The 27719-nt window shown below is 33.5% G+C and overlaps 2 protein-coding genes across 6 annotated transcripts in view; one reads left to right on the top strand and one right to left on the bottom strand.

Moving 5' to 3' along the window:
* The window catches only part of LOC148281986 (protein MTSS 1-like), a 258306-nt gene extending 233774 nt beyond the window's left edge, over nucleotides 1-24532 (bottom strand). For all 5 annotated transcript variants that reach the window (XM_088225798.1, XM_088225800.1, XM_088225801.1 and 2 more), the window contains exon 1: nucleotides 23906-24532. In XM_088225798.1, coding sequence (XP_088081924.1) covers nucleotides 23906-23980 — 75 coding nt within the window. In that variant the 5' untranslated portion in view covers nucleotides 23981-24532. The remainder of the gene's footprint in view (nucleotides 1-23905) is intronic.
* A 2816-nt stretch (nucleotides 24533-27348) lies between these two features.
* LOC148281985 (structural maintenance of chromosomes protein 5-like) overlaps nucleotides 27349-27719 on the top strand; it is a 30504-nt gene continuing 30133 nt past the window's right edge. The window contains exon 1 of the mRNA XM_088225797.1: nucleotides 27349-27536. Within this exon, the coding sequence (XP_088081923.1) occupies nucleotides 27466-27536 (71 nt within the window). The 5' untranslated portion in view covers nucleotides 27349-27465. The remainder of the gene's footprint in view (nucleotides 27537-27719) is intronic.

Here is a 27719-nt window from a genome sequence, read left to right as displayed (position 1 = left end):
CGTTTTGAAACTTTTTTTTTATGTAACTGACCCTCAATATTGTAAACTTTGTCACTCATTTCTACCATTTATCAGCCACCAATCAATTTACTCACTCACTTAGGGCCAGTTGAACAAAATTTTGCTCATTTTCACAAAAACGCAACAAACTTTTGTAGTAGAACTGGTACTAAGTAAAACAAAGATTAAATTTTCAAGACTTTTAGTACCATAGAGTTGAGACTCATGTCTCAAAAGATGTGCAATAAACTGTTTACAAGTAAATAAATTAATAAATAATCAGTTGCGTTTTCTTCAAAGTGGGAAAAACCAGTTTTCATCCCACTTTTCAAAATTATAATTTTAGTTCTACGCATTTTCAATTGTTTTATTTATTTGCTCATCTTGCAGTATGTAACTATGTTCACACATGTTCCAAAACAAGAAAGTTATTGAGGATAATATTATCAATGTACTTTATAACACAATATAAATATATTGGTTATCGGCTACAAAATAAATTTACGATTGAATTCCCGAACTTAAAATAATTCATTTTCAAATATTGAATTTAAGAAGGTACCTACGTGCTTGTTTATGTTTGAATTCCAAAACTTTAAATAATTAATTTTCAAATATAGAATTCTTTTTGCAAATTCCAAACTCTGCTCTTCTTACCAACAGGTGTGTACTTTATTTACGAATGCGATTTTTTAAAACATATTGAATGTCTGTTAATATTATTTTAGTATTACAAAAAATCCAGTAAAAAGAAAAAAATGGGTACAAATTATAAAGGAGTTCATGGAAATAATCTGATTGGGATCCATAATATTTTATAGGTAAGCAGTGATGACATAAGCATGATTATGTCAAGAAACAGTAGTGAAATAATAAATTTTATTTTATGCATTCCAACTTTACAATACTCAAGTAGAGGTTGCCATGTTTGCAACAAACCGGATAATTTAAAAGTCCAGTTCTTACAAAGAAAGCCGTATTTTTAACTGACAATGTTATAATTATTGTAAAAATTGTATTCTGTATAAGTTTCAATTAATATCTCACTTTTTTTAGATCTTGGATTTTGCCGGGTTTGCAAGTAGTACCCTCACGTATAGATTTCATTACTGTGGTAACGGGTAACCCATCAATCAGTCGCTTTTTATTATTTGAACTTTTTTTCTTGGGTGAGTAAAGTTTTTGCTTGTTTTGAAATCGCATCTAAAATCTTAACTGTGGTCAACAAGAAATAAATTAAACAATATAATATCAAGGAGAAATCGCCATTGCCAACGCAACGTCTCGAATAACATAGTATGTTATTGCACGTACTGATACTTAGAATCAGTTTAGTTTAATATGTAAGATCGAATTTATTTGTACTTATAGATAAACACCAAAAATGTGTATTGATTTTGTTCAAATCAACCTACCTGAATTAAATAAATACTTAAATAAAGTATGCAGATATTTGGTTAATAATTGACAAACATAATAACTTATTAATCAATAAACACACATTCTAGATTACGCTGTTTCTGAGGCTTATTCTGTCACAATTTCGTTTCGTAAGTTCGTTCGTTCGTTCTACAATAATCTCATTCTAACGCAATCAATACCATATTTCGCTCTCGTTTCCTCTCATACGATACGAATGAATTTACGAAACGAATTAGTTACAGCATAAGGCCACATAATGCGTGCATTTAGAGGGCGTGCGGTGAGATTTTCAACAAGGAAATTCAACCCTACGGGAAATTGGATACAAAAAATGTTTTCTTGCGCGCGGTAAAAATTAGAGCATTAAATTGTACTGTAAAATTTCTTAAAAATGTACAAAAACAATAAATATTTATTTTAATAAAAACGCACTACTTTGAATGACGTCACTGGTTCATATTAACCATCCAATGATATGAGAGCTTTGAAGGATATCCGTTTTGGTCATCGTAAACGAACCAATCGGAAGAACTGTCATAGAACAACCTTTGACGTCACACGCGGAGCTATTTCAGAAATACAAAACTTTAAAAAATCATATCGCTGATAATACGATGTATAAAAATTTTGGCTTGACTTGTTTAATATTCCATTAACAAATAAAAAAGAAAAAAAAAGACACAACTCCCTCATTAGGGAAGCAGTCACTTGGTACTAGGTACATACGTAAAATATGTACCTACTACCAATGCAGCAGTTCGGGTTTAGTGCTGAGAAATAAACTAAAAAGCAGTTGTATGCCATAATTTAAGCACAAACGAGTTATATTTCGAAATTTCAAATTCAAATAGTATCGACCGATGTAAGTGCTACATTTGTTATAAGGCAGCCTCCGTGGTGTAGCGGTCAAGACGCTTGACTCACACACGGAAGGTCCCGGGTTCGATTCCCGGTGAGAACAAAAAAATTAAAATGTAAATTTTCACAAGCCTGGGTGTTCTGTGATGGAATTTACCACTGTAATTGGGCCTCCTGGCCTGTTGTGGTGCAAAAAAATATAATTAATTTTTAAAAATAAGTCACAATACATGAAAAATAAATTCAGTTCTGAGCCCCCCCCCGCCTCAAAGGAATCAACAGACTTAAGCAGTTCCCAATTCCAGAATAAGACATTCTAGATTTCCTGATAACGATATGGACATTTGGCAATCCGGATGACTGGAGTTCGGATAATACATTATTACAGTTGTATTTTGAGTTGTATATATCGTTATGAGTATAAATGTTAATGTTTTTTTCCATGTCTGCCACTGATTTTTTTGTTCATATTGTTTATGTGTACAAGCAAGAATATAAATTTATTTATACCATAATATTTAGTGTTACTCGAAACCACAGATACGACTGGGCTTCCAGTCTTGGGGTCTCGACACAAATTTGAGTCTCGAGACTGAAACGAGACTTGGAGGTCAAGTCTCAAAATTTCGAGACTCATGCTCCGGTCAGAGCTAACCGAAAATATGTGCAGCTTTAGCATGCAATCGAGTAGCTTCAGTCAAGTAAAAAAAAATGTAAAGAAATAGCAAATACGTAGATTAAAAAAAAAAAACACAAAAACCTTACTAATCTGTGAGGGTACCGTTTTTAGGTAATTTGATCTATGTTATGTAGACCTATGTAGCAAAACTATTTAGTTTACCAAGAAGATGGCTCCTGTAATGGTAGCCGAAACGTCGGCACGAGTCCAACTTACACGAGATCACTCAAAAAAGAAGATACATCGCTACTTAAATTCAAAAGACAGATCCAAAACCGCGGAATTTCGTTTTATTGTAAAAATTAGATTAAAATCACTCATATTGTTCGATAAGAAAAAGACTCGATTGATTTTGCACTACAGGCGGCCTCCGTGCCTGTAGTGGCCTGTAGTGGTCAAGACGCTTGACTAACACATGGAAAGTACCGGGTTCGATTCCCGGTGAGAACACTTAAATGAAAAAAATTTAAAAAATTTTTTTTCTTAAGCCTGGGTGTTCTGTGATGTAATTCACCACTGTAATATGGCCTCCTGACCTGTTGTGGTGCAAAAAAAATAAAAAATAATAATAAAATTATAAATAAACCAAATCGCACAAAAATACCTTTTGGCATTTTGCGTTTTGGTGGCTAACTTTAGAACTTTCTGGATGATAGTAAACACAAAATTCCATAATTATTATTAGGGGGACACAAAAGCAATGAAAAAAATTGACGCTCTCTGCTTCAGTCAGTTTGTGTCCGGATCCGGTGTAGGAAACACGTGAGTTTTTGCTAGTAATGAATTGTGTATGTTGTAAATTGATTGTATTTATTTTTTCGCATTTTTACGATTATTTATAAACAATGTCGAAGCCAAAAATCAGTGAAGAACATTTGTGACATTGCATGGTGTTTTTATTTGATCAAGGATTGAAAACAAGCGAAGTGAAAAAAAACTGATTTGTTCGGAGATGTGTTGAAGCTCAATGAATGTCATAGGTGGTTAATTTTTTTTTAAAGGTGGCGATAGGGAACTTTGCTCCTAGATTTGGAAGACCTCCTAGATTTGGAAGACCTGTAAAAATGGACGATGGTGTACTAAAATCATAAGTGGAGTCTGATCCTCGCAAAAGTATTGAAGAATTGTCGACTGAACTCGGATACCCATGGTCAACAATACAGAGACATCTTGACGGCATTGGTAAAGAATACAGAGAAGGAATTTGGGTACCTCATGAATTCACGGCAACAGCGCAAGAGCAGCGCAGGACTATCTGTACATTTCTCTTGTCCGGGTACGAAACTGACCCATTTTTAAGGCGAATGAGAGGCGATGAGAAGTGGGTACTTTACAATAACACTAGACGAAAAAAACAATGACTTTCTGCGGGACAGGTAGCTAACTATACTCCGAAACCAACATTATCAATAAACAAGGTTCTTCTTTGCGTGTGGTGGGATATCTCCGGGGTAATTCATTATGAACTAATGAAACCTGGCGAAACCATAAATGCAGCTGTGTATTGTCAGCAACTAGAGAGAATGTATCAAAGACTTAGAAAAACAAGGCCAGTTTAAATAAATAACCAAAAAAGAGTACTTCAGCAAGACAATGCGCGGCCTCATTCCGCCAGATTAACCCAGGACTGGTATTCGGAGCGGAATTGCGCGCGAAGAGATCGCGCTTTTAGTGTGTATTTAGGACGTAAATACGCGTCAAAAAGGGGTTTCCTACGCGCGCTTTTGGGTTCAGAATACCACCCCAGAAAAAAAAAATTATCTTGGATTTGAATTTCTATACCATCCACCTATTCCCTGGATATTGCTCCTTTCGATTATCATTTATTTAGAACATTGTAACACTCATTGTGGGTTAAAAAAATATTCATGTGGGTTATATAAATAATCATATATAAGGTTTTTTTGATAATAAACCTAAAAAAATTGACCGAGATTGAAAAATTATCTGAGATATGGAGAAAGGTGATGGAAAATTATGGAAAATATTTTTTATGTTAGTTTTTAAGGATTTTTTGTTATTTATTTATTTATATATTTGACGGACTTATGCAGTCCATTTTAACACTGGTAAATACAAGTTCTTATAATAAATACAGGCACATATAAAATAAAACACAACTAAATAATTTAAAGCTAGGACAAAAAAAAATACTACCTCAAGACAAGATCCGGTCTATCTTAAGTGATTTTTAAAATCTATAAAGACTTAGACCAAAAAAGTCCAGATCTTGTCTCGAGTTTACAATACGACACAATCGGGACATTGGTGCGTGCAAGCCATAGTTTGTGCTGTGTTGATCGAGGAACAGCACATTATTATTTTACAACCGGCGGATCGGAACATTGAATGCCACTTGTCCCAGTAACGATGGTACATCAATTAAGCCATTCAGTAAATTAAACATAAATATGGAGTCAATTTTATTTCTACATTTTTGTAGACTTAAGATTTTTAACATCGACTCCTTTTCTCCGTAAGTGTAGTCTCCCCTCTCGAGGCCAATCATCCATGCTACTTTTCTTAGCAAACGATGTTGCGCCGATTCGATATGATTTATCCGGCCTACATAAAAGGAAGACCAGATCACGGATGCATATTCTAAAAGAGGACGAACAAGTGAGCAATATAGTGTTTTAACCGTGAACATAGTAGTAAAGTCACTAGATGTCCTGCTAACAAAACCCAAGAGTTTTAGTGACTTGTTAATCATAGTATCAATGTGTTCATTAAAGGTAAGTTTACAGTCCATGATAACTCCGAGGTCCTTAGGTCCTAGACTTGACTACATCTAAATTAATATTTCCTATTTTGTAATCAAAGAAGATAGGTTTTTTCATTCTATAAAAAGACATTATTTTTCATTTTTTAATATTTAATTCTAGGTAGCAGATTTTGCACTACATATTAAAAGAATCAATATCTGACTGAAGCAGCAAACAGTCATTTGTATTTTGAATTATTTTAAGAATTTTATTGTCGTCCGCAAAAAATAAATAAATTTATTTAAAAAATGAACAAAAATTGTGATTACTTTTGAGCCCCCATAATAGATAGGGACAGCTTTAAAAAACGTATATATTGACACTAAAAACATTAATATAAAAAGTAAGATTTAGAAAAAAGCAAAACCTCGTGTTATGAACTTTAATTAGCTCTACTGAAAAAAAGTTAAATTTCGATTTGCGGCCTTTTTTTTAAATTTAAGCAGCGACATATTGATGGCAACGCGTTCTCTACCACCTAAAAAGCTTTCATATCGTACTGCTGGTCTCAAAATTTCGATACTAGCATCTTGGGAGTCTCGAATGGAAGCCCTAGATACGACCCTAGTTGGCAACTGCCAAAGTCTTGAAAAATGCTCATGAAAATATAACTAATTACATAAAGAGATTGTATTTACGAATGAAACGATTTATCTGTTTCGTTTTTCACAATTGCAGCGCAATTAAAGTATTTTTTTCATCACACGCGACGGCATATGATATTTCTGCGTAGCATCACGTCTGATCACGATGAAAGTTCGTAAGAGAATGACAGCGCGGAAGGCAATCACCCACGAATTGAAATGCAATTTTCTTCACGCTGGTAACCTATTTATTTATACGAGATCGACCCCATAAAGCATGAAGTGCGGATAAGGGGAGAATGTGAGTTGATTAACTTGTATGCTTACTGATGATGCGATTTTAATGGTTATGGTACCAAAAACTAACAGCTGACTTTCATTGTTTGCTAATTCTCGCCTTCAAACGAAAGGATGGCGAACGAAATAATAACTCGACTATTGCATTGTGCTTCTTTTGTTTCGGTCCGCGAAACAATAGCGGCCATTTGCATAATTCCGCAGTCGCGGCTTGCCGAGACGAAGCGGCACGCGGAGAGACGAGACGAGACGCGCAGTATTTGGGCCATATCAAACAAACCGACAAGGAAGTAAGGTATAAAAATAAACAAAACCTTGAAAAAATATTTGAAAATTCATGTGGCATTCTAGCATTTGTCGCGAACCGAGTATCATCTCAATGAGGAAGTTCAGCTGTACGGGAAATTGGATATAAAAAATGTTTTCTTACGCGCAGTAATAATTAGACCTTCAAATTGTGATGCAAAGTTTCTTGAAAATGCATGAAAAAATAATAAAATTTATTTCTTTAATAAAAATGAACTACTTTGCACGACGTTAATAGTTCTTTTAATAAACCAATGATTAGGAGAGTCGTGATAGATTTCCAGTTTACGGTAAATCAACAGACTAATCGGCAGACCTGACCGAGAAGGAGAAAAGAACTTGAGACGTCACACGAGGAGTAATTTCAAAATACAAACCTAAAAAAATCAGGGTAATACGATACATATTTATTTTTTGGCTTAGTTTAATGGTATATTAACAAAAAACCACTGACGTGACGCGTTCGAACAATTTTATTATAGTTTGAATAGACGACTTGTCTACAGATACAAAAATGGTAATAAGTAACTTCAGCCCTACGGGAAATTGGATACAAAAAATGTTTTTTTGCGCGCTGTAAAAATTGGAGCATTAAATTGTACGGTAAAATTTCTTGAAAATGTACGAAAAAAAAAATATTTTAATAAAAACGCACTACTTTGAATGACGTCACTGGTTCATATGAACCATCCAATGATATGAGGGCTGAAGGATATCCGGTTTGGTCACCGTAAAAATAAAGTTACCTAGTTGTAATAATTACCCACGATATTATTATGCAATAAAAATGGATGATGAAAAAATTATTAAACTTCATTATAATAACGCGCTACAGCTATAGACACCATTTTGCTTTATTGTATCGAACAAAACCGTTGCAAATTTTTGGTTTGGTTTTTTGTTTAACAGACGAGAAACGGACGGTTTTGTAGCTGTGCTTGTGATTTTCGGCCTGAGTACCTACGGCCCACTGTTTTGCTGTAAACTATAGCTAACTTCATGATATAATAACTATATGATATAATGAATAATCCTTTAAGGATTTTTGTCCATGGGCGGCTCTATTAGCGGTAGCGCGTCCTCAGGATAAATCAAATATGCGTAGGATACATCAATGCTACTACTACTACCATAACGTCATTTCTCCGTAGGGGTAGACAAAGAGGATAGCCCGCCACATACGTTTATCCTGACAGAGAGAGAAATAACAGAGAAATATATATATATATTTTGCACCACAACAGGCCAGGAGACCTAATTACAGTGGTGAAATAAATCACAGAATACCCAGGCATGATAAAAATCACATTAAATTTTTGTGTTCTCTCACCGGGAATCGAACCCGGAACCTTCAGAGTGTGAGTTAAGCGTCTTGACCACTACACCACGGAGGCCGCTACATTCGGCTGACATACATTCCTAGCTTATTCCACGTTCATACATCTTGGCATACATACATGCCCGTCGGTTCTGCCTGCTTTTGACATGACCAAGCATAAGGTTTTGGTTTATCTGATAATGGCACGTCTTGCTTGGTTGTCCTTATCCCCCGTTACCGCTTATTCTCACCATATATACGTGTTTTATTATCCTTCCGTCATCCATTCGTTCTACGTGACCAAACCATCTCAGAGAGCCTTTCTTAATCTCATCAATTATACCTGACTCGGATATTCTCATTCTACATTCGCCTAATTTCATCATTCGTAACTCTGTCATACATAGATATATTGCGGTTCGACCGCGTTCACTCTGTTTTTATCCTTCCTCTGCAAGTTCCATGATTCACTTCCATACATAAGTGTTGGGACTAAAACTCCGTTGTGCACTGCCAGTTTAGCTTCGATTGACATATTTTTATTAGCAATTACCATCCCTCGTGCGCCGTTCATTTTTTTGCCCGCATTCACTCTCCTTTCAACACATGTTTCTACTATTCTGTCTCTTGAAATCATGCAACCCAGATACACAAATTCTGCTCGTTCAAGATATTCGTTGTTTTCATACGTCAACGGCAAGAAATAAATTATTATTTTTTTATTACTATTCAAAGAAAATTTCATTTAAATACATTTAGATATTCAACTAGGTAATCAAGTGAAACCTATTAAGGTTACTGTACGCTTTAATGCGAATGGCGTATAAATAACGTTAGGATTCAAAATATTTAGAAAACGAGTCACGAATGTCGAATGTCGACCACTGACAGCACGAAATAACATCTCTAATGAGTGTTTTTTTTATTTATTTTATAATTTGTTAATAGACTATTAAAATAAGCCAATTTATTTTTAAATAATTTTTATACATCGTATTATCAGAGCTATGATTTTTTAAAGTTTTCTATTTCTGAAATTACTCCGCATTTGACGTCAGAGGTTCTCTTCCGCTTATTCTTTGTCAGTTTTTCCGAATGGTCCGTTTACGGCAAGTAAATCGGATATCTTTCACAGCTCTCTTATCATTGGTTGATTCATATGAACCAGTGACGTCGTTCAAAGTAGTTTATTTTTATTAAAGTATTTTTTTCGTACATTTTCAAGAAACTTTGTCGTACAATTTAATGCTCCAATTTTTACTGCGCGCAAGAAAACATTTATTGTATCCAATTTCTCGGAGGGTTGAAGTTCCTCATTTAAAAAAACCAGATGAGAAAGAGTTAAGGTGTTTCTACACTCCAATATTTTATTGTTCTAGATCGGGACCTGAGGCGTAAGACTGATCACTTTACCCTCATTTAACCTCAGAGTAATAATGCGCCAAGCAATAGAGGGGCCCAAACGCAGGAAAACCATTCTATGACTATTGGGTATTAAGTTAGCTACAGTTTGCAGCAAAACAATGGGCCGTGCTCAGGTCGAGAATTGCCAAATGGATATTAATTTACATTGTAAATACTATGTACATGTGTATCTATTATTGAATTATTCCAATTTATTTTTCTACAATTCGCCTATATTTATTTTATAAAACTGAAAATACATGTGTTTATTTTTTTATTTATTTATTCATTTTATTCAAAATATACTATACGTTATTGAGACATAAATCTCAACTCCATGAAACCAAAGTCCTGTGTTGAGTTTGTTTGTTTGTCCGTCACATCTCCGAAACGGCGAGTCGTAGCGGCTTGAAATTTGGACACGTCATTTTATATGTGATTTCAAGGTATAACATTGCTATTTTCGAGTAAAATTTGAATCGACCTCTACTCTATAAAAACTCAAACTTTATATGGATGCCTAGTGCGGCCCCGACATTTTGCCCGTAATCAACTGTCATTATCAACAGTAAACATACTTTAATTCACAAATGTATCTTCCAAATTATGAAAAAATAGTATCTGAAGTAAATATGTCGATATAAGGAATGTTTTTAAGCAACATAATACACGTGTCTGGACAATAAATGCCAAAAAACAATGTAAATCATGGGAAAATATTCGAAATTAATAACCTGTGAAAACTGACTCTTTTAACACCTTTGACGCTCCTAGTGCTGCAACCAAACATACTGCAATTCACCATAGTCGATTTTTATTTATTATAAAGTAAATATCCGAGTTATTTACAAACAAAGCCAAGCCCAGTGGCAAAAGCATCAGATAGAACCGTTATGCGTATGTTGTCAAACAAAACAAAATGGCCGCCAATTTGTTGCTAACCAACATCGCTTGCGTTCTATGAAACATAGTGATAGGGCTTCTCTATAGGTTGACTCATTATTACTCTGAACATTTAACAGATGATCGTGATATACTGCAGTTGGTTTACAAATTCAGTGCCCTATGCTCCACTTGGTGCGGAAAAGGGAATGATGATGACTTTTTGTAATTTCTGTTTATAAGTATTTATGAATATTGAGAAACCGAACATATTTTATCCAGTTATGCATTCGATTCACGAACTATTTATTATTAGGCTATTTTTCACCATTTACTTCAGGGGGGTCACTATATTTATCGAATTTTACTGGTGACGATTTTCCTCCGGGCCAGCAAATTGTGAAATAGGGCGAACTATAATACTATAAGCTGCCTCGTGCGTACGAACTACGAACACTAAAATATAAAGTTTACCCAATAACTATGGGTGTTTTATTTTTAGAATCTCTTATCTAGATTTAGTCGACAAACGTTTTACATTAACGCCGCTCTTAACGAACGCGGCAATGCGCATGGCTCGTAAATTTGGACAGGCATGTGGATTGTGGGCTCTCGATCCAAAATCTAAAATCGACCCATTTGTGACAACAATCCAGATTAGGTTCCTCCCTCCTGCCGTTTCGATGCTACGTGTTGATTTGCAGACACCGCCATTGTCCCGCATCTCCTTTATTATGTACGCCCATTGACCTGTAGCTCAATCACAAATAACTATCGACGTGCTAATAAGCGACGTGATAACAACTTCTCACCATGGTTGTCTATCGTATTCGTGATCACAATGGAACATCCGTGAACACCTAATATTAAATGTCAAAACATTTACGTTTCGCGACGTATAATCCTGCTGCGCAATCAACTATTTAAATTTCACCGGTGTAAATATGTAAAATATTCAAAAACTGCTTTTTTTATTTATTTATTTATTATTTGTCACGCTATTTATTACATTTAGCTGGCGGTTGGCAAGCCAAATATCAAGAAAAGCAGTCGCCACAGTAATTGTAATTTAATTTTCACTTTTTTGTATTAAATACTCTTTACTATTTAGCAAATGCAATAATTGTATTATTTTTTATAGTAAACGCCGATTTTTCGCCAATGAACTGTATTTATTTACGAGGAAAAAAAAACAAACCGACACCAGCATTGACTTAGAGATTACACACTCGTTGACTTATAACTGCGATAATGCTTTTTTTTCATGTATTGATATATTTTACATGCCCCTTAATTTATTTAAAAATAATAAGACTCATTATTTCTGGCTGCGATACGATACCACTTACTATTTAATGATGCTCACACTTACACACACCTGAACACTTACTCCTACACTAATACACATAAACACACCATTTTGTTGTAACACAATTTAATAATATGTATGATTCTTATTAAGAAACTTTGCTGGTCTGTCTTTAAAATATATTTCTTTTAATGTTACTATATCATTATCGACTGTTTGTTTTTTTAAATAAATAAAATAAAATAAATAAAAATAACTTAACCATGTTCATTAATGTTCATTGTGATCGCTCAAATGCTTAGCATGTTTTTAAGCACGTCGATAGTTATTTGTGATTGAGTTTCTGGGAATAATACGGTCTTCTTGGTAATGAAAATACCCAATTGAAAGACACAGAACATCTTTGTAACCTTAGATTTAAACAATTTCTTCTTCTACCTTCGTCCGTCCTACCGGGGGTTGGCGAATATCATCCTGAACTTGTCACGATCCCAGGGCCAGACTAATCAGCGCTGCTGGAGCAGACACACCGAACCACTCTGCCCCCCCCGTATGAAAAGTGCAGTATCTCAGTTAGACATGTTTCTGAGAAAAGCACGATAAAAGAAAAAAAATCATTGTTGTACTTTCAATACTATGCTATCATCACTATATGCCATGTATCAATATAATACAGTCTATTAAACAAGATATAAAAAAGATACAACTATGCGTGACACCTAAAATGGCAACATCGTTTGGTCAGAGGAGTCATATGTACCTTGGTACCAAAATTTACAACACTATATTTCTTGTAACAAAATTAAATGTAAGTAAACATAAATTCAAATTATTTGTTAAAAAATAGCTTCTGGATTTGGGTCCCGAGAACTGCTTTGAGATGGTCACCCCACCAAAACTGTAGTCTATTTGAACTCGGAATTATTGTTGCATGTCTGCTATTTATAATTTATGTTATACAGTGATTTTTTTTAAAATATTTATTTACTATGTACTGGAACATAAAAAAATAATGTAAATGAATGCCTCTACACGAGTTATGCCCAGTGAGGTGTTCATTTAGAAAAAAAAAGTTTTACGTGAAATAAATAAAAATAAGCAAAAAAAAAAGGAAAAAACAGAGAGAATAATTTAATATTTTAATTTAAAAGATAAATCAAACTAAAGTAAAACTAAATGAAAGATAATTACGAACTAAAAATTTAGTTATTGCATTCAGGATTTCACAGTTCTGAAGGAATATTGATACGTGAGTAAGACAAAAATAAATATCTTTTCTTTATGATTCCGAATCTGTATTTAACAAAATGTCATTGAAAATGCTAGATACGGCACTCTTCGTAAGGACGGCAGAACTGTCTAAAATTTCTGATGATGTTATTTTACGTCCCATACCTACCCCGCCTGCCTTCCATTTTTCCTTTCACAATACGCTGTAGAAGGGCATAAATACTTCTTTTTGCGAAATATGTAACCGAAGTAAGAGACTTTTCTTCTTTAGACAGTCAGTGGCCAGTTACTCTATCTCTTTATTCACGATGCTTAAAACCCCTTCATCAGAGACACATTCAGTCCATGAGATTCGTAGCATTATTCTGCAAAAACATATTTCGAAGGCTTCAGTGTTGATCATCATTGAGACTTTGAGAGTGCAACCCTCCACTCCACATAGCAACACCGGCAATACATAGGCATTAACTGCTCTCCATCTTGCGCTTAGACTCAGATCTAGGTTGCGCAAGAGTTTCTGCATTTGGTAGAAAGTTGATCTCGCCATCTCAATTCTGGTCTTGATCTTCAAATCTGGATTTTTTTTCAATTTAAGAAGGTAAACATGAACAGAAAATACAAAAGGAAAAATAATGAAACCCTCTAAACCGCGAAACCGGCTTGTCAGCAGGTTTCTAATTTTTCCTTTACAAAGAAAAACGTTAGAGAAATTACATAAATTTAAAAATTAATATAAACATTATTAAGAACTAAAAGCATACGTATTTTTTACACAAAATTTATTTACAAAAATTTAAATAGATGACTGTTAACATAAAATTTAATCAATATAAAGCCTTATATATTAGCCATTTAATTATTTTTTCCTTAAAAGTTTTGTCAACATTTTCTTTATGATCTGTTTATGAATCTTATTGAAAATTTTAGGAATTGTGTAATGAAGCTTTGGCCATACTTGTTTACAAACCTCGGTACTGACAAGCCTTCACGTTGTGCTAGCCTTGTATTATGTGTATGTCATACCTTTTCTGGTAGTAACTATCAAATCGATATCTAGTAACAAATTTGAGCCAGAGAATAGCATTTACGGACAGGCACCCTCGCTTTTTAAAAAGTTCGGGTACCTCTTCCTTATCAATTCTAGCTGATCTGTTAAATAATTTAAGAACCAAGTTTTGAAAAGATTGAATTTTTTTAATGTTGGTTTTACAAGAAAGGCTATAACTGTTAATACCGTACCTAATAATTGATTCCACCTGTCATTTTACCATCATATTAAATATTTAAAAGGGGTAACCTATCCGCAAAGGTTGTTAAAAGTCAGGAATAACCATATTACTCAGCCATACTTAAATCAGTTAAAATAGCAAAGCAAAGAAAAATGTACAGTAATGGTGAATGCTGACACGCCATAAGAAATATCACACCACGCTCCATCGTAAAAATACCAAATTACTATGGCGTTCTACATTCTAGAAAATTTGCTGAGTTTTTCCAGCTAAGAATGTTGACAAGTGTAGTGTATGTAGATATTACATATTTATGTAATTGCTGGCACGCACAACGCACAAGCTACCAAACTGAGGACGTAAAAATCGATTTTAGTAAAAATACTAAGGAGTCAATATTATTATGCATTCTTTTGTATAAAAGGATTTGCTTTTGAAAAACAAATCTTTGAGATTCGGGTTATCCAGAACAGATCTTTAACCTTTCCCTTACTGTCCTAAAAACACCCGCGCGTTACGGTGCTGTATAGTCACTAAACATTAAAAAAAATAAGAGATTTAAAAAGGGAAAAATGGAATGGCTTTAATTAACCATAATTTAATTCAAAGATGATAATATTTCAAATCTAACTGCTGAAAACATGAAAAAAAAACATTGGGTATCGCTAACGACTCGGGCGAAACGTGCACCCGCGACAACTTCCCGAGAGCTACTAAGTAGCTAGTACTGGCCTACGTGACTGGACATGCAGTTGACGTGTAACGCCAAGTGTTATTAGTATACTTTTGATGATATTTGTAATTTATCCCCGATTTCTGATAAAATGCTTTTTTTGAGCCTAATAAGTACTTATTATTTAATAACAAATATATATTATATCAGCGTGTCCGGTTGGATTATATCTTGCCACTCCAATATGCGGCGACAGATATCGCCTTGTCGTTTGCCACAATTAGGTTCCCAGGAGTGGAGCCTTTCTCCACGAGCGGGCATGTCAACAGGTGGCTGTTATCCTGGGTTACACAATATATCGTCACCAGAGAGGTACCCCCACCTTCTGAGATTTTTTTTTACATCGTGTAACACCCACCCGTAGTCTATTGAAGGCGATCCATAGAGAGAAAGAACAAATTATTTCAGTCGATACGTAAATATGTATTGGAGGAATACTGAAAATCTAAACCCAATATTTATTATATTTATAAAGATATTATAGTTATTAGACGCAACGTGTACTAGCTACACATCACCGGGGAGGGGGGTTTAAGAAACATCCCCAGTATTCCTTAAGATATTTATTCAACTCTTTGTACATGCATTCCCTTTCCGCACCTAATGGTGCATAGGGCACTGCATTGGTACATCAATCGCAGCATACCTTGATCTTTTTTTATTACATGAAGATAAGATGATCAGTCTTGCGCTTCAGTTACCAGTCCAGGGACTATGAAATATTCTAGTGTGAAAACACCCCTTCAAATAAATATTTCATATTAATGTCCAGGGACAATTACACATTCTAGTGTAAAAAAACAACCTTACAAATAAATTTATAAATTAATAAATAAATAAAAATATATTATTTAAATATATAAATACCTATACATTTGTAAAAAAAAATATAATTTAAAGCTTTGGTAGCAAAATTTAAATAAACAATAAAGCATTGAATATAACTAATAATATTTTTTAAATACCCTGAAAATTTTGATATTCAACAATATTTTGAGTTTGTCCAAATTTTTGTAGACAAGGACTGTATTAAACTCCCTGGGGAGCTGTTTATATTAACATATTACAACAGAGATGAAGAACATTTAAGAGAAGGTAATAGAGTCTAGGCATCTACACCCGCATAAATAAAGGTTTAAGCTATTTTACTTCACAAACATCAACAGATGAAAGAATTGGAGGAATATAGATGTTCGAATATGGGCAGAATGGTGAATGTTACACAGTGTGTAAAGTGGCCACTTAAACCAGCCATTGACAGGTCATAAGCTCTGTAGATGCCTAGACTTTGATATTCAAATAAATAATGAACAAAAACACATGAATGGTAAAATTTGCTTTACACTTAACTCTTATTTATTCATTTCATTAATTTGCTTGCAAGAGTTTTTAGTTTACAGTCAATTAAAGATGAAGACAACAAGCAAACAAAATGGCTTAATTATTTGATCATTAATTGTATAAAAGAGTAAACTTAATAATTCCATAAAAGTTAAGCAAGCAAATTGACTCGAATGATGACATGCACATATACTTACTTAACTGTTAATTACTTTATTATGTTGCATTATTAATATTGTGTATATGCAGTTTTAAAAAAATATTTTGAATCTAGGGATGAACGAGACGTATTTTATTTAAATTATCGATTGCGAAGCTGGGTTTTTAGGTACATTGATCTTTAGTACTTCTCCGTCCGTATCTTCATCGGTATATACTGAGACGATATAAACTAATATCGATATTTATGTACGAAAGTGTGTATGTTTGGATGAAAATTTAAAGTATCTTCATCGGTAACCGGTAATTGAGAATGATAAGAAAAAAACATTGTAAACATGTTCTATTTTTCATACAGAAACCTTAATTTCAATATGTAGTTAAAATTGAAGATAAATTTTATCTTCCCATCATAATCGAGGCCCAGCGGTCAGATTCTGAGTCCGTGCTATCGCAAGTGTACGCTGAAATTAACACGGCCGCGCTTTACTTCGAACGTAAATTCAAATCCGTATTCTGGGCTGGTATTCCAAACGCTCTCGTGGCCGTATTATCCCGTGTATTTACATACAAAATACACGAGAATGGATCGGAATAGCACCTCTGTTAACACGAGCTCGTGTTAAATTATCGCGAACTTAGAATCAGACCGCTGGTGTAACTATTAATTAGTTCCTAATTTTAATTGTTTACAAATACTCTATTTCAAATGGTTTAGTTCAGAACTGCAAAAGTCCTTCGTTTATTTTCATCTTTACATAAAGTGTTTTTTTCAGCTACTAAAATACGTTTTTTTAAACCAGTACCAGTCGTTCACCCCTTTACGTCGTGTTCCAGACCCGCGAACTTGTTATGGGGATGCAAATAGGATACATTAATTCAATGGGGTACGTCACCCCCGTCTTTTTTTACCGAATTACTAATCCGCCCCCGCTGTGAATATGCATGCTGCATTCTAATTGGTGGCATCGGGGGACGGAGCGGGTTTGTTACTGCGTAGATTATGGGAGCACAATTAAGCCGGCTTCTTCCATTATTCATTGGCAGGTTTTTACTCCAAAAAGGCCGAAATTATTCTGCTCGATTAACTCAATTCACGGGCTGAAAAGGACATCGATTACTGGCAAAAAAATATATCAAAGGGATAGGCATAGGATTGGTGAACGACCGAAACAATATTTTCCGCCGAAACCGAAACTTATTTAAATAAGTGAATGTTACACAGTTTGTAAAGTAGCCACTTAAACCAGCCAATGATAGGTCATAGTTTTAATTTTTTGATTTTAATTCTTAATTTTAACTTTCAATTTTAACTTTTAATTTTAATTCAACTTTAACATTTAATTTCAACTCTTCATTTATACTTATTCATGTGTACATCTACTACCTGCATCTAATTAATTTATGTTGGTTGTGTATTTTTACTAAGAAATATTCATGTTCATGGAAGCAGAGAGAGAGGGAGGAAAGTAAAGTTGGAGCTATAATGTCTTCTCCCTTTTATGTACTTTTTATTTAATATTTATTTTTCCTTTTTTAGAATGTAATTATTTTTTCCCCTCTCCTCCTGCATTCATAATAAATTAGTGTAAAATCTGAAATTGGTGTTACTTTTTTTCATTGTTCTTTTGTACCTTATATTTATCTAAAGACTATGATTTCCTTAATAAATAAAAAAATAAAAATTAAAAAAAATAAGCCCTGTAGATGCCTAGACTTCTATATTACCTTCTCTAAAATGTTCTTCATCTCTGTTGTAATATGTTAATATTAACAGCTCCCCAGGGAGTTGAATCCAGTCCTTGTCTACAAAAATTTGAACAAACTCAAAATATTGTTGATAAATCCACCTGGTCCATGAAAAAGTGCAGAAATTGAATAAATAAGATTTTCAGGCGTGGCCTAGTATGCAGATGAAATAATTTAATTATAGGAATCTCACCCGCATAAATAAAGGTTTTAGCTTTTTAACTTCACAAACATCAACAGATGAAAGATTTAAAGAAATATAGATGTTTAAATATGCGCAGAATGGTGAACACACTGTGTAAAGTGGCCTCTTAAACCAGCCAATGACAGGTGATAAGCTCTATAGATGCCTAGACTTCTATATTACCTTCTCTAAAATGTTCTTCATCTCTGTTGTAATATGTTGATAAAATAAGTTAATAGTCACTTCAAAACACCCAATTTTTTTTATTGTTTATGCCTTACGAGTTTATCAAAATAAATGTTAAATACACAATGAAATAAAAGGCATAAATAAGTATTAGTAAAGTTTATATTTGAAGCACTAACTTTGTGGTTATTCATTATTTTAGTTATTAGGTACGTAAACCTTGACAAAGAAGCATGTTTGCTTTGAAACCGGTCGGTGAAAAATAAAAAATAGTGGTTAAAAACAAAGTTGATTTATTTATTTTATTAAGTATTAGTAAAGCATGATCAGATAAACCAAAATCTTAAGTCTGGTCATGTCAAAAGCAGACAGAACCGAAGGGCATGTATGACAAGATGTATGAATGTGGAAGAGGCTAGGATTGTATGCCAGGATAGACGTGTGTGGCGGTCCATTCTCTCTGCCTACCCCTACGGGGAAATGGCGTGATGGTAGTAGTAGTAGTTATATGTACATATAACTTGTATATAACAGTTCTTCAAAGTACAATATAAGAACTTTAACCTATTAATTATAAAAGAATTACAAAAATATATTAGAACTCACGATAATTTAAGAGTCATATATATTTATTTATTTTTTGTTAAAAAATAATATTTGCGTTCTTATGATTCACCCAAATATTTAATTTTGAGGGCCATTCTCAACGAGTTGTAAATAACTCACTATTAGAAAATGGGAATCAATTTGGGGTGGAGTGGGACACGGACCTTTGAGCCGTGAGTCCGAGACACTAGCCACGGGACCACAATCCGATTCCAGTGGCTTTTCCCGACTGATCTCTTACTACGAATGCTGGGCTACCGATCATTGTTGAGGAGAGGGGATATTCATATTTATTTAACTTTTTTCAAATGATTGGTGGTCGCATTCATAATTCCGATATTCAGAATGAATTCTTGAATTGGCCACGTCCCTTATACGTCACAATTCGTGTTTATTTGTTCCTGGCCATTGAAATTTGTTTAGTACATTATCACGAATCTTGACGTCACAACAACCGGGGCCAAACACGTCGCGTTTTTCTAGCATATTTTTTTTATTAAATTTATTTTTTACATTTATGTATGAAAACATTTCTCCACGATATCCATATTGATTTTGAAAATACAATTAATTATTCTAAATCCGTTTTATATATTTTTTCGCTATTCGTAGAACGTGATATTTCCCTATTACCGGGATTTCATCGGGAATCAAACCGGCGATAAAATTATATTACAACTACCTTATCACCTCGTTTTATCGCATCGAATTTAAATTCGGAAAATGGAACTGTTAATAGTATTTTTATTAATATCTGTACAAAGTGGTTGTGGTTGTGGTCTCGTGGCTAGTGTTGCGGACTCGCGGGCTAGAGGCCCGAGGTTCAAACCCCACTGTATCCCAACTTGATTTCCATTTTCTAATAGTTAGTTATTTACAACTCGTTGAAAATAGCCACCAAAATTGAAATATTTGGGTAAATTATAAGAACGCCAATATTTCTTTTAAAAAATAAAAAAAAACACCGAAGCCCACTTTCGTCATAAAAATGCATTTTTAAATAAAAAATCAATAATATGTACTTACTATTATTATCAAAATCATTATTATTTTACATTGAAAGTTCTTGATATATTTAAATTATCTTATTTGGTTCAAAAGTTATGCTGTTTTGGAAATTGCACAATCACAAAATCTTGCTTTCAAAGTGACTCCAAAATTAAGTACAGATATTATTATGTATTTCATCATAAATAAAATACTTACTAAAAATAGCCAGAAGCATACTAATGCTTTAAGGGGTGAATATATTCATTTAATTCACATAAACGCCTGGAGGGCTTTTACAAGTATGGTACATAGATAAAGTATATAAAGTAAGAAATAAAATATAGCGTTTAGTACATTTAAATATAATATTCCTATATATAACTAGTAAGAAAACATAATTTAAAAGCACATGACATACACATGATCATCTATTGATATATTTTACATACCCCTTAATTTATTTTAAAATAGAGACTTATTATTTCTGGCTGCGATACGATCCCACTTACTATTTAATGATGCACACTCTTGAACACTTAAGCTAGGGTTTCCTAGGAGAGCGGCGCCCGTATCTTAACGGCCGTAGTGAAAGAAGATGAGGTGGACAGCCGTCGTAACGGTGACTAGAGAGTGGTTTCCTAGGAAAACGATGTTGATAACACCGTTAAAAAATAAAACCACTCTCTAGTCACCGTTACGACGGCTGTCCACCGCATCACCGTTCATTACGGCCGTTGAGATACGGGCACCGCTGTCCTTGGAAACCCTAGCTTTACTCCCACACTAATACACATAAACACATCTACACTTACTCTCATACAAATACACATAAACACATCCTTTTGTTGTAACACAATTTAATAATTTGTATGATTTTTATTTAGAAACTTTGCTGGTCTGTCTTTAAACTGTATTTAAAAAAAATGTTATTATATCATTGTCGACTGTTTGTTTCTTTAAAATAAATAACAAAATAAATTGTTTGAATTAAATTACAAATTTTAAATCTTCAATTAAAATTATTTATCTATAGAATCACTTCGTAAAGCGCCCTTGAGGTATTATATTACAAAAAGGGAACTATATAAGTTATCCATAATAATAATAAAGATGACAGGATACACATAAATATTGTAAAGCATTCGAATAAATTAATGTACCCCAGTAGGTTTTTTTTTTTTTTTAAGATACGGTAATAAAAAAAAAAACAAGTGTTGTGTAAATACACAGTTGTAAGCGGGTAGAAAAGAAAAATAGGTATTATGGGTAAATATTAAGCAAAATTCACCATTTCAAAATTCTTTTTAAAGTAGTAAAAACGTGGATAAATTCGGCGTTAAAAATAATTGGGAGGCTGCAGCCATAAAGTAAATAACAAATATTTTAGTTATTTATGAAAACACTGAATAAAACATTATTATTTATAATTATTTTGTTTAAGTATATGTAGTCAACCAATTAATAATAAAATCTGCATCGTAAGTATGTAGGCGTGTATAAAATAAACGTAGGCGTACCTGTACAGACAGTATAATAAATTCGTTGTTTCTGTTCTATGATAAAAAGTCACGAAAAAAACGTAAATTCATAAAAGCCTACAAAGGAACGTTACTAAAACATGGAAAAAACGAATGAAGAATAATAAGTAGGCACATCACTAAAAACCACGTTCGCATTTTGAATTTCCCGTGTAGCGAGTTAGGGATGTCCTGTTCTGGATCGATCTTGTCACGCATGCAAGGTAAATAGGTATGATAATGTAGGTGTACTGGGACAGTAGGTACTAGGTTGGGTACATGATTCCCCGGCCAATAGTGTTGCGTAGAGAGAATCGTCATATCGTCGCCGCAGGGGATAAGCGATATTAGCGTGGGGTTCGGGTTCGGGGCAGGCGGCAGGCGGTAGGCGACAGGAATGTCGGGATGGGGGGAAGTGGAGTAACTAAAAGTGTAACGTATTTTCTCGAAACGTTACAATGGAAAAACACAAGAGTTTACTTAAATAATAACTAGTGAGGGCTTGATGCACAACTAAACGAATAAGTTGAACCGGGTTGAGGTCTCATGGACCAAAAGTCCCAGGTTCAAATCCCCGTCTACCACAATCTTTGTGAAGACTATATGCTCCAACTAGGTAGCGGACATGGAATGATGATGATGATGACTTTTCGTAGGTCAACTATCAAATAATTAGTAGAAAGTTAGTGTAAATACCGCTTTTCCGCTATTTTTATGAAATGTATTTAATGTTCAAACGTGTTTCTTGGAAAACATTGGTCCAAAGAAAAAAAACCCTATCAAGGTTTTAGGTGTTTTTCTTGATAACGAATTTCGTTTTATTGCCAATTGCTATTTTAATTTTAAGATCTAGAATGTATCTTTAAGTGAAGGTTTATCTGATTTTTCTGCCCTGTTGTCAGCAATATTGTTTTACGTAGATACTTCACGTTAGGATTTAAGGACTCGTATTTAAAATAAAGTTATGAATAAAATAAATCACGTAATATAATCGTGTTGAAATTTGTAATCAATAACTTCAGAACATAATATAAAACCCATTTAGATCGTAACTTTTTATGATTTAAACTTTATTATAATGTTATTTATTTGACCCACAAACGTATAATAAATAAGACACCCTATTCCGGGAAGCTTAAAAGGGAAGCTTTTTGAGAAAAATAAAAAAAATAGTTAAATAGGAGGTAATGTTCTTTTAATATTTATATTTGAATATGAATTGATTAGGCTTCCTTAATCACTCGTGAACAAATATTTATCGATGAAAAGTAACACAATCCTTTTTACTGTTTATCCGAAAGTTTTTACACGCTTTCATGACACAAGACAGGCGCTGTGGCGCAGTTGGTTAGGCGGCTAACTGTGAAACTGGCGTCGCGGGTTCGAAAAAAATCAAAGAAATATTTTTTCTCAATTGGTCTGGATGTTGTGGTGTATTTATCATTACCTCCTTCCATATCCCCTCTATCCCACCTGCTGACAAGCCTCAAAATAGAAGCTTAGCGGGTTATTCCTTTAAATATTTTTTTAAAAAGTAAGTATTTAAGTTTCTATTCTAAACGTAACGCCTGGCTGGCGGTCGAAGGACGACTAAATACGCGTTGGGCACGACTGATCGTTTGGGCATGAGTTAAGTGTCATATTTTTTTAAGGCTCGGGGCATGTCTATGTATATTAATATGTCAATGGACTAAACACATCGATATTTTAAAAACAAGAACATGTACGGATTTTGCTCAGAGAAATTTCCCTTTTATGGCCCCAAACGTGTTCTTTCTCTTTCTCTTTTCAAAAATCTTTGCCGCAACACACAAGAATAGAATTTGTTCAAATTTAAACGAAAACTGTAACATTTTAATATTGAAAATAACGCTCTACCCACATATTAAGAAAAAGATGATTTCAAAACGTAATCATAACAAAATTAATGTTATAATTTTACGGACGCTAAATATTATCATTTCTTGCACAATTATACACAATTTATTTAACTTAATTTATTATTGCGTGCGTTTTACCCAAAATATTGCACATAGCAATTGCGCAGTATAAAACAACATAATTAATGTAAATGTATGTTTTCTTGCGCAAATTCTATTGGAATAACAATATGCTACGATTTCTTATCCATTTACATTGAATGTTACGATTTGTTACCTTCATATCACTGATGATTTGCTGGAAAAGGTTCCCCAGGGCGGAATATTCCTTCTCTACCGATACTCCCTCCATTTTGAGTTTTCGTGTTACACAATTATCACAAAAAAACACAACAACTCATAGATGATTCAAAATAAAATCATTATAGCCACTTTTCCCTCACACGGTAACGGAATCCACTCAAACAGCGACCATTTCTAAAATAACCCCGCAGACGTTCGTTTAGATTCCGACCAAAGCACAACAAAACAAGAATTATATCAATAAAACTCACAAAACTTTATCATTTTAGTTGAACACGCATACGATGGCCGCGTTTTATTATTCCGAAATAAATTACGCTGTTGTTTTCACATATAAAATAATACAAAACAAATCAAAATCACGGCCTGTCATATTTTCACCGAAAACTCGGGAGCGTAATTTCGCGTAATTTATCTTCAAATCACATTTTTATAGATGGTATTTCACAAACCCTAATTAGAAAAATAAAAAAGCACAAGGAACTTCGTATTTTTAATACAGAAAACGGAAATGAATGCAACCGGAATAATTATTAGACGCGCCGGAATTCACCAAACATTAAGCGGACGACAAGCGGGCTGCGAGCTTCAACAGAACAACAGAACATGAAAATAGGCACGGACGAAACAGTGCAGCCACTTGTATAACTGTTTCTTCTCCATGTGCATAATCTAGATCAGATTTACTGATGTAACTTTATACATGCGTATTTTGTCAAGAATTTTCCAAAATATTTATTTTAACATGCCAAAAGAGGAAATAAATGACGCATGCATCTAGTATTATTTTAATATGAATTTCATTACTTTTAAGCAACACTCTTTGGACATGTAGTAAAGATTAATATAAACATTTATTTTTTCGAAAGTTATACGTTTTAATAAAAGTATGTTTATGTCATTTTATTTTTATTATATAATTGAAATTTAATAGTACATATATTTTACCACAAGTAAACTTATTGTTCCGTTTATAATTTTTTTTATTTTTTATAATGAGGACAAAAAAATCACCCTCTTTGTGTTTCCAACCGATTAAAATGTATTTCATACTTCAAAAATATATTTGAACGTAATAACATGTTTTACAAACTATTTACATCAAGGAATATTTTCACCAAAAGAATTAAGTTAAATATTCTAATAAAAAATTTTAATTTAAAAAAAAATTACTTCAGTGGAGACCCCGAACCAATCAGTCAAAGTGAGGCAAGGCTGCTTCCACTGGAGTGAGGTAAGGCTGCGTCCTTGCTTATTTATCATAAAGATGGAATTTATCCTTTGCAAATCAATACCACCTGATCGAGCCATAGAAGTTATCTCCCTCCTAATGTTGTGCAACTTGGAGTATGCAGACGATGTGGTCCTTCTTGAAAAGTCTGTTAGTGATTTTCAGAAAATTGTTGACAAACTGCAGGAAAACTCTGCTCTTTTGGGTCTTATTAATATTTGTATATATCTTGTGCAACTTATTTTGTCCTGACCCTGATCAGCCCCTGTATAATAATGGACAGAGGATTGAGAAAGTTGACAGCTTTAAATACTTCGGAGTTCATATAACTGAGGATGGAAGCATGCACAGAGAGCTCGCAACCCGCCTAGGAATTGCTGGAGTAACTGTTTCATGATGCGTGTTGTCTGGAACTCTAATTTATATTCGATCAAAACAAAATGCCGATAATTCAACTCTTGTATAATGCCAGTAGTCCTATTATTACAAAATTATTTGTAACTGTATTAAGTTATCTTGAACCTCTCTGTTTTTAAAATAATATATTTTTTGAACCACCTCAGTATGGCTAAAATCCATTGAAAATATTGTTTCTTTAATAACTTTTCGTTATACATTAAAATGTCTGCACAAACAATCCTTTCATATTACGGTCACCAGCTGCTAATGACTAATGAATTTTACTGTCGTATTTTTCTCATATCTCTCCCTTCAACTTGCTAAAAACAAAGACTTTGTCTTTTTCACACAATTACGAATAATTTTTAAAGTCTGCCTTCGTATTACCCTCCAGGAGTCAGAGCGAAACACTTCTCAGGGGACGCTCTCGTGAGTAACAATGTGTGAAAGACTGAGTAATAATCCATAGGCTTAATGGAGAAATTTATATTTCAAAGTTCTAAAGTAATAACCGTGTCTTATAAGATATTTCCTTAAGTGCCGTGATGTGTATATTGTGTTTAAACGCACGCGTTATCCACAGTTTAGTGGGTCAATGAGTGAAATAGTTTCAAGCTAAGTAAAAATGCGTTAACACCTTAGGTACAGGTGTTACAAAATTCATCCATTTCCGTCAATAAATTGTTGACCCAATCTACGAACTCTGCCGAGTTTCCTGGTGATCAACGGCAGCAAACTGAGCCCTGACAAGTACACTGGCGGATATCATGGATGGTGCAGGTGAAAACACATCCAGAAGTTAAACTGCACAGGACCCGCAGACATCAATCGAGGGTCATAGCAAAGCTGTGTTAAATTTTTTGATGATTGCAATATTTCTTGTGGATGAAATATGTGGTTTGATAAGTTAGTGACTTGTTTGTGGAATTTTAGTCTTAATCGAATTTGTATTCACATTTTTATTTTTAATCAGATTGACGAATAGATTTTTCAGTTTTTTTTTTACCGAAGATTACTCTTTTAGCATTATAGGTTGCGAATTCATGAACTTTGTAATTGAGTAGGTCCTATTCATCAAGGTGTAATTCATGAACTAATTCAATATGAAAAATTTCCACTAGCAGTTTAATGGTGTTACGTTTTTTATAAGAGTTTTTATATCTTCTTTGAACAGTATTGATTTGCTTTTAATATGGATCTATTATCATGCATTATGTGTTACCCGAAAATAAGAAAATCATGACCTAGGCTCAATTAAAAAAAAATAAAAAAATGGTTAATTGTGTTAAGGTAAAGAAAAATCGCAAAATTTACTAAAACACATTCTTACATAATAAATAATACAATGAACTGATAACTGTAACTTTATGTAACTGTATTTTTGTAACTCAGTATTTTACAATATTTCAATAATTTTATAGTAAATAATAACTGTAAGTTTAATAATTTAATCCAGTAAAAAGCTTTTAAAAAAATGGATGTCACACGAAATCTTTTACAACAAAAAATAAAGGATATGAAGGTAATGATTGTTGCATAAAATGCACTTTATATTTTATTAATGATAAGAATTCTTTTAATTGCACTGAAAAAAAGATGTGGGAATATGGTCAGAATTATTCCCCGAAACAAGTTTTTGTTCGAGATGTATCAATTTTGCGAATAAGTTATCAAGAACTTTTTGTTTATTTGACGTCCGATTTATGTTGTATTTTTCAAATCCTAATGTTGGCTTTTTGTAGAGCGTAATTCCGTTCCGTTCTCTATTTCTGTTCTGTTTACAAACTGACAACTGACAACTGTCCGAAGGTGATTTTTTCATTGAATTTCTGTTTCCCGCCAAGTGTCCGACGTTTGTATTATTGCTGTAATTACCGCTTTTTGACGAACTTTGCTTTAAAGTAATGAAGAAAACACGCAGGAGCCATGGACATAAACCTGGGTCAATATATAGAATTGCACTAGAGAACTTTGTGTAAGTTTTACTATCCGTAATTTGAAAATAATTCAATCGAAAGGTTATCTTTTTTTCATGCTGTTTACTATCTTAAAATCGAGCATTCTTTTGTTTTATTGGTCAAACTAGCATATTCAGATGTTAAGTATTTTATGCGTTATAATATTTTGCTTTTTTGATGTCCTTTGAAATATTTTTCAG

Source organism: Micrasema longulum, unplaced genomic scaffold (genome assembly GCF_059751315.1).
Source record: "Micrasema longulum isolate JH-2025_06_02 unplaced genomic scaffold, ASM5975131v1 h1tg000387l, whole genome shotgun sequence".
Classification (NCBI taxonomy): domain Eukaryota; kingdom Metazoa; phylum Arthropoda; class Insecta; order Trichoptera; family Brachycentridae; genus Micrasema; species Micrasema longulum.
Note: the sequence above shows the minus strand (reverse complement) of the source record. Positions and strands in the feature narration are given on the sequence as shown.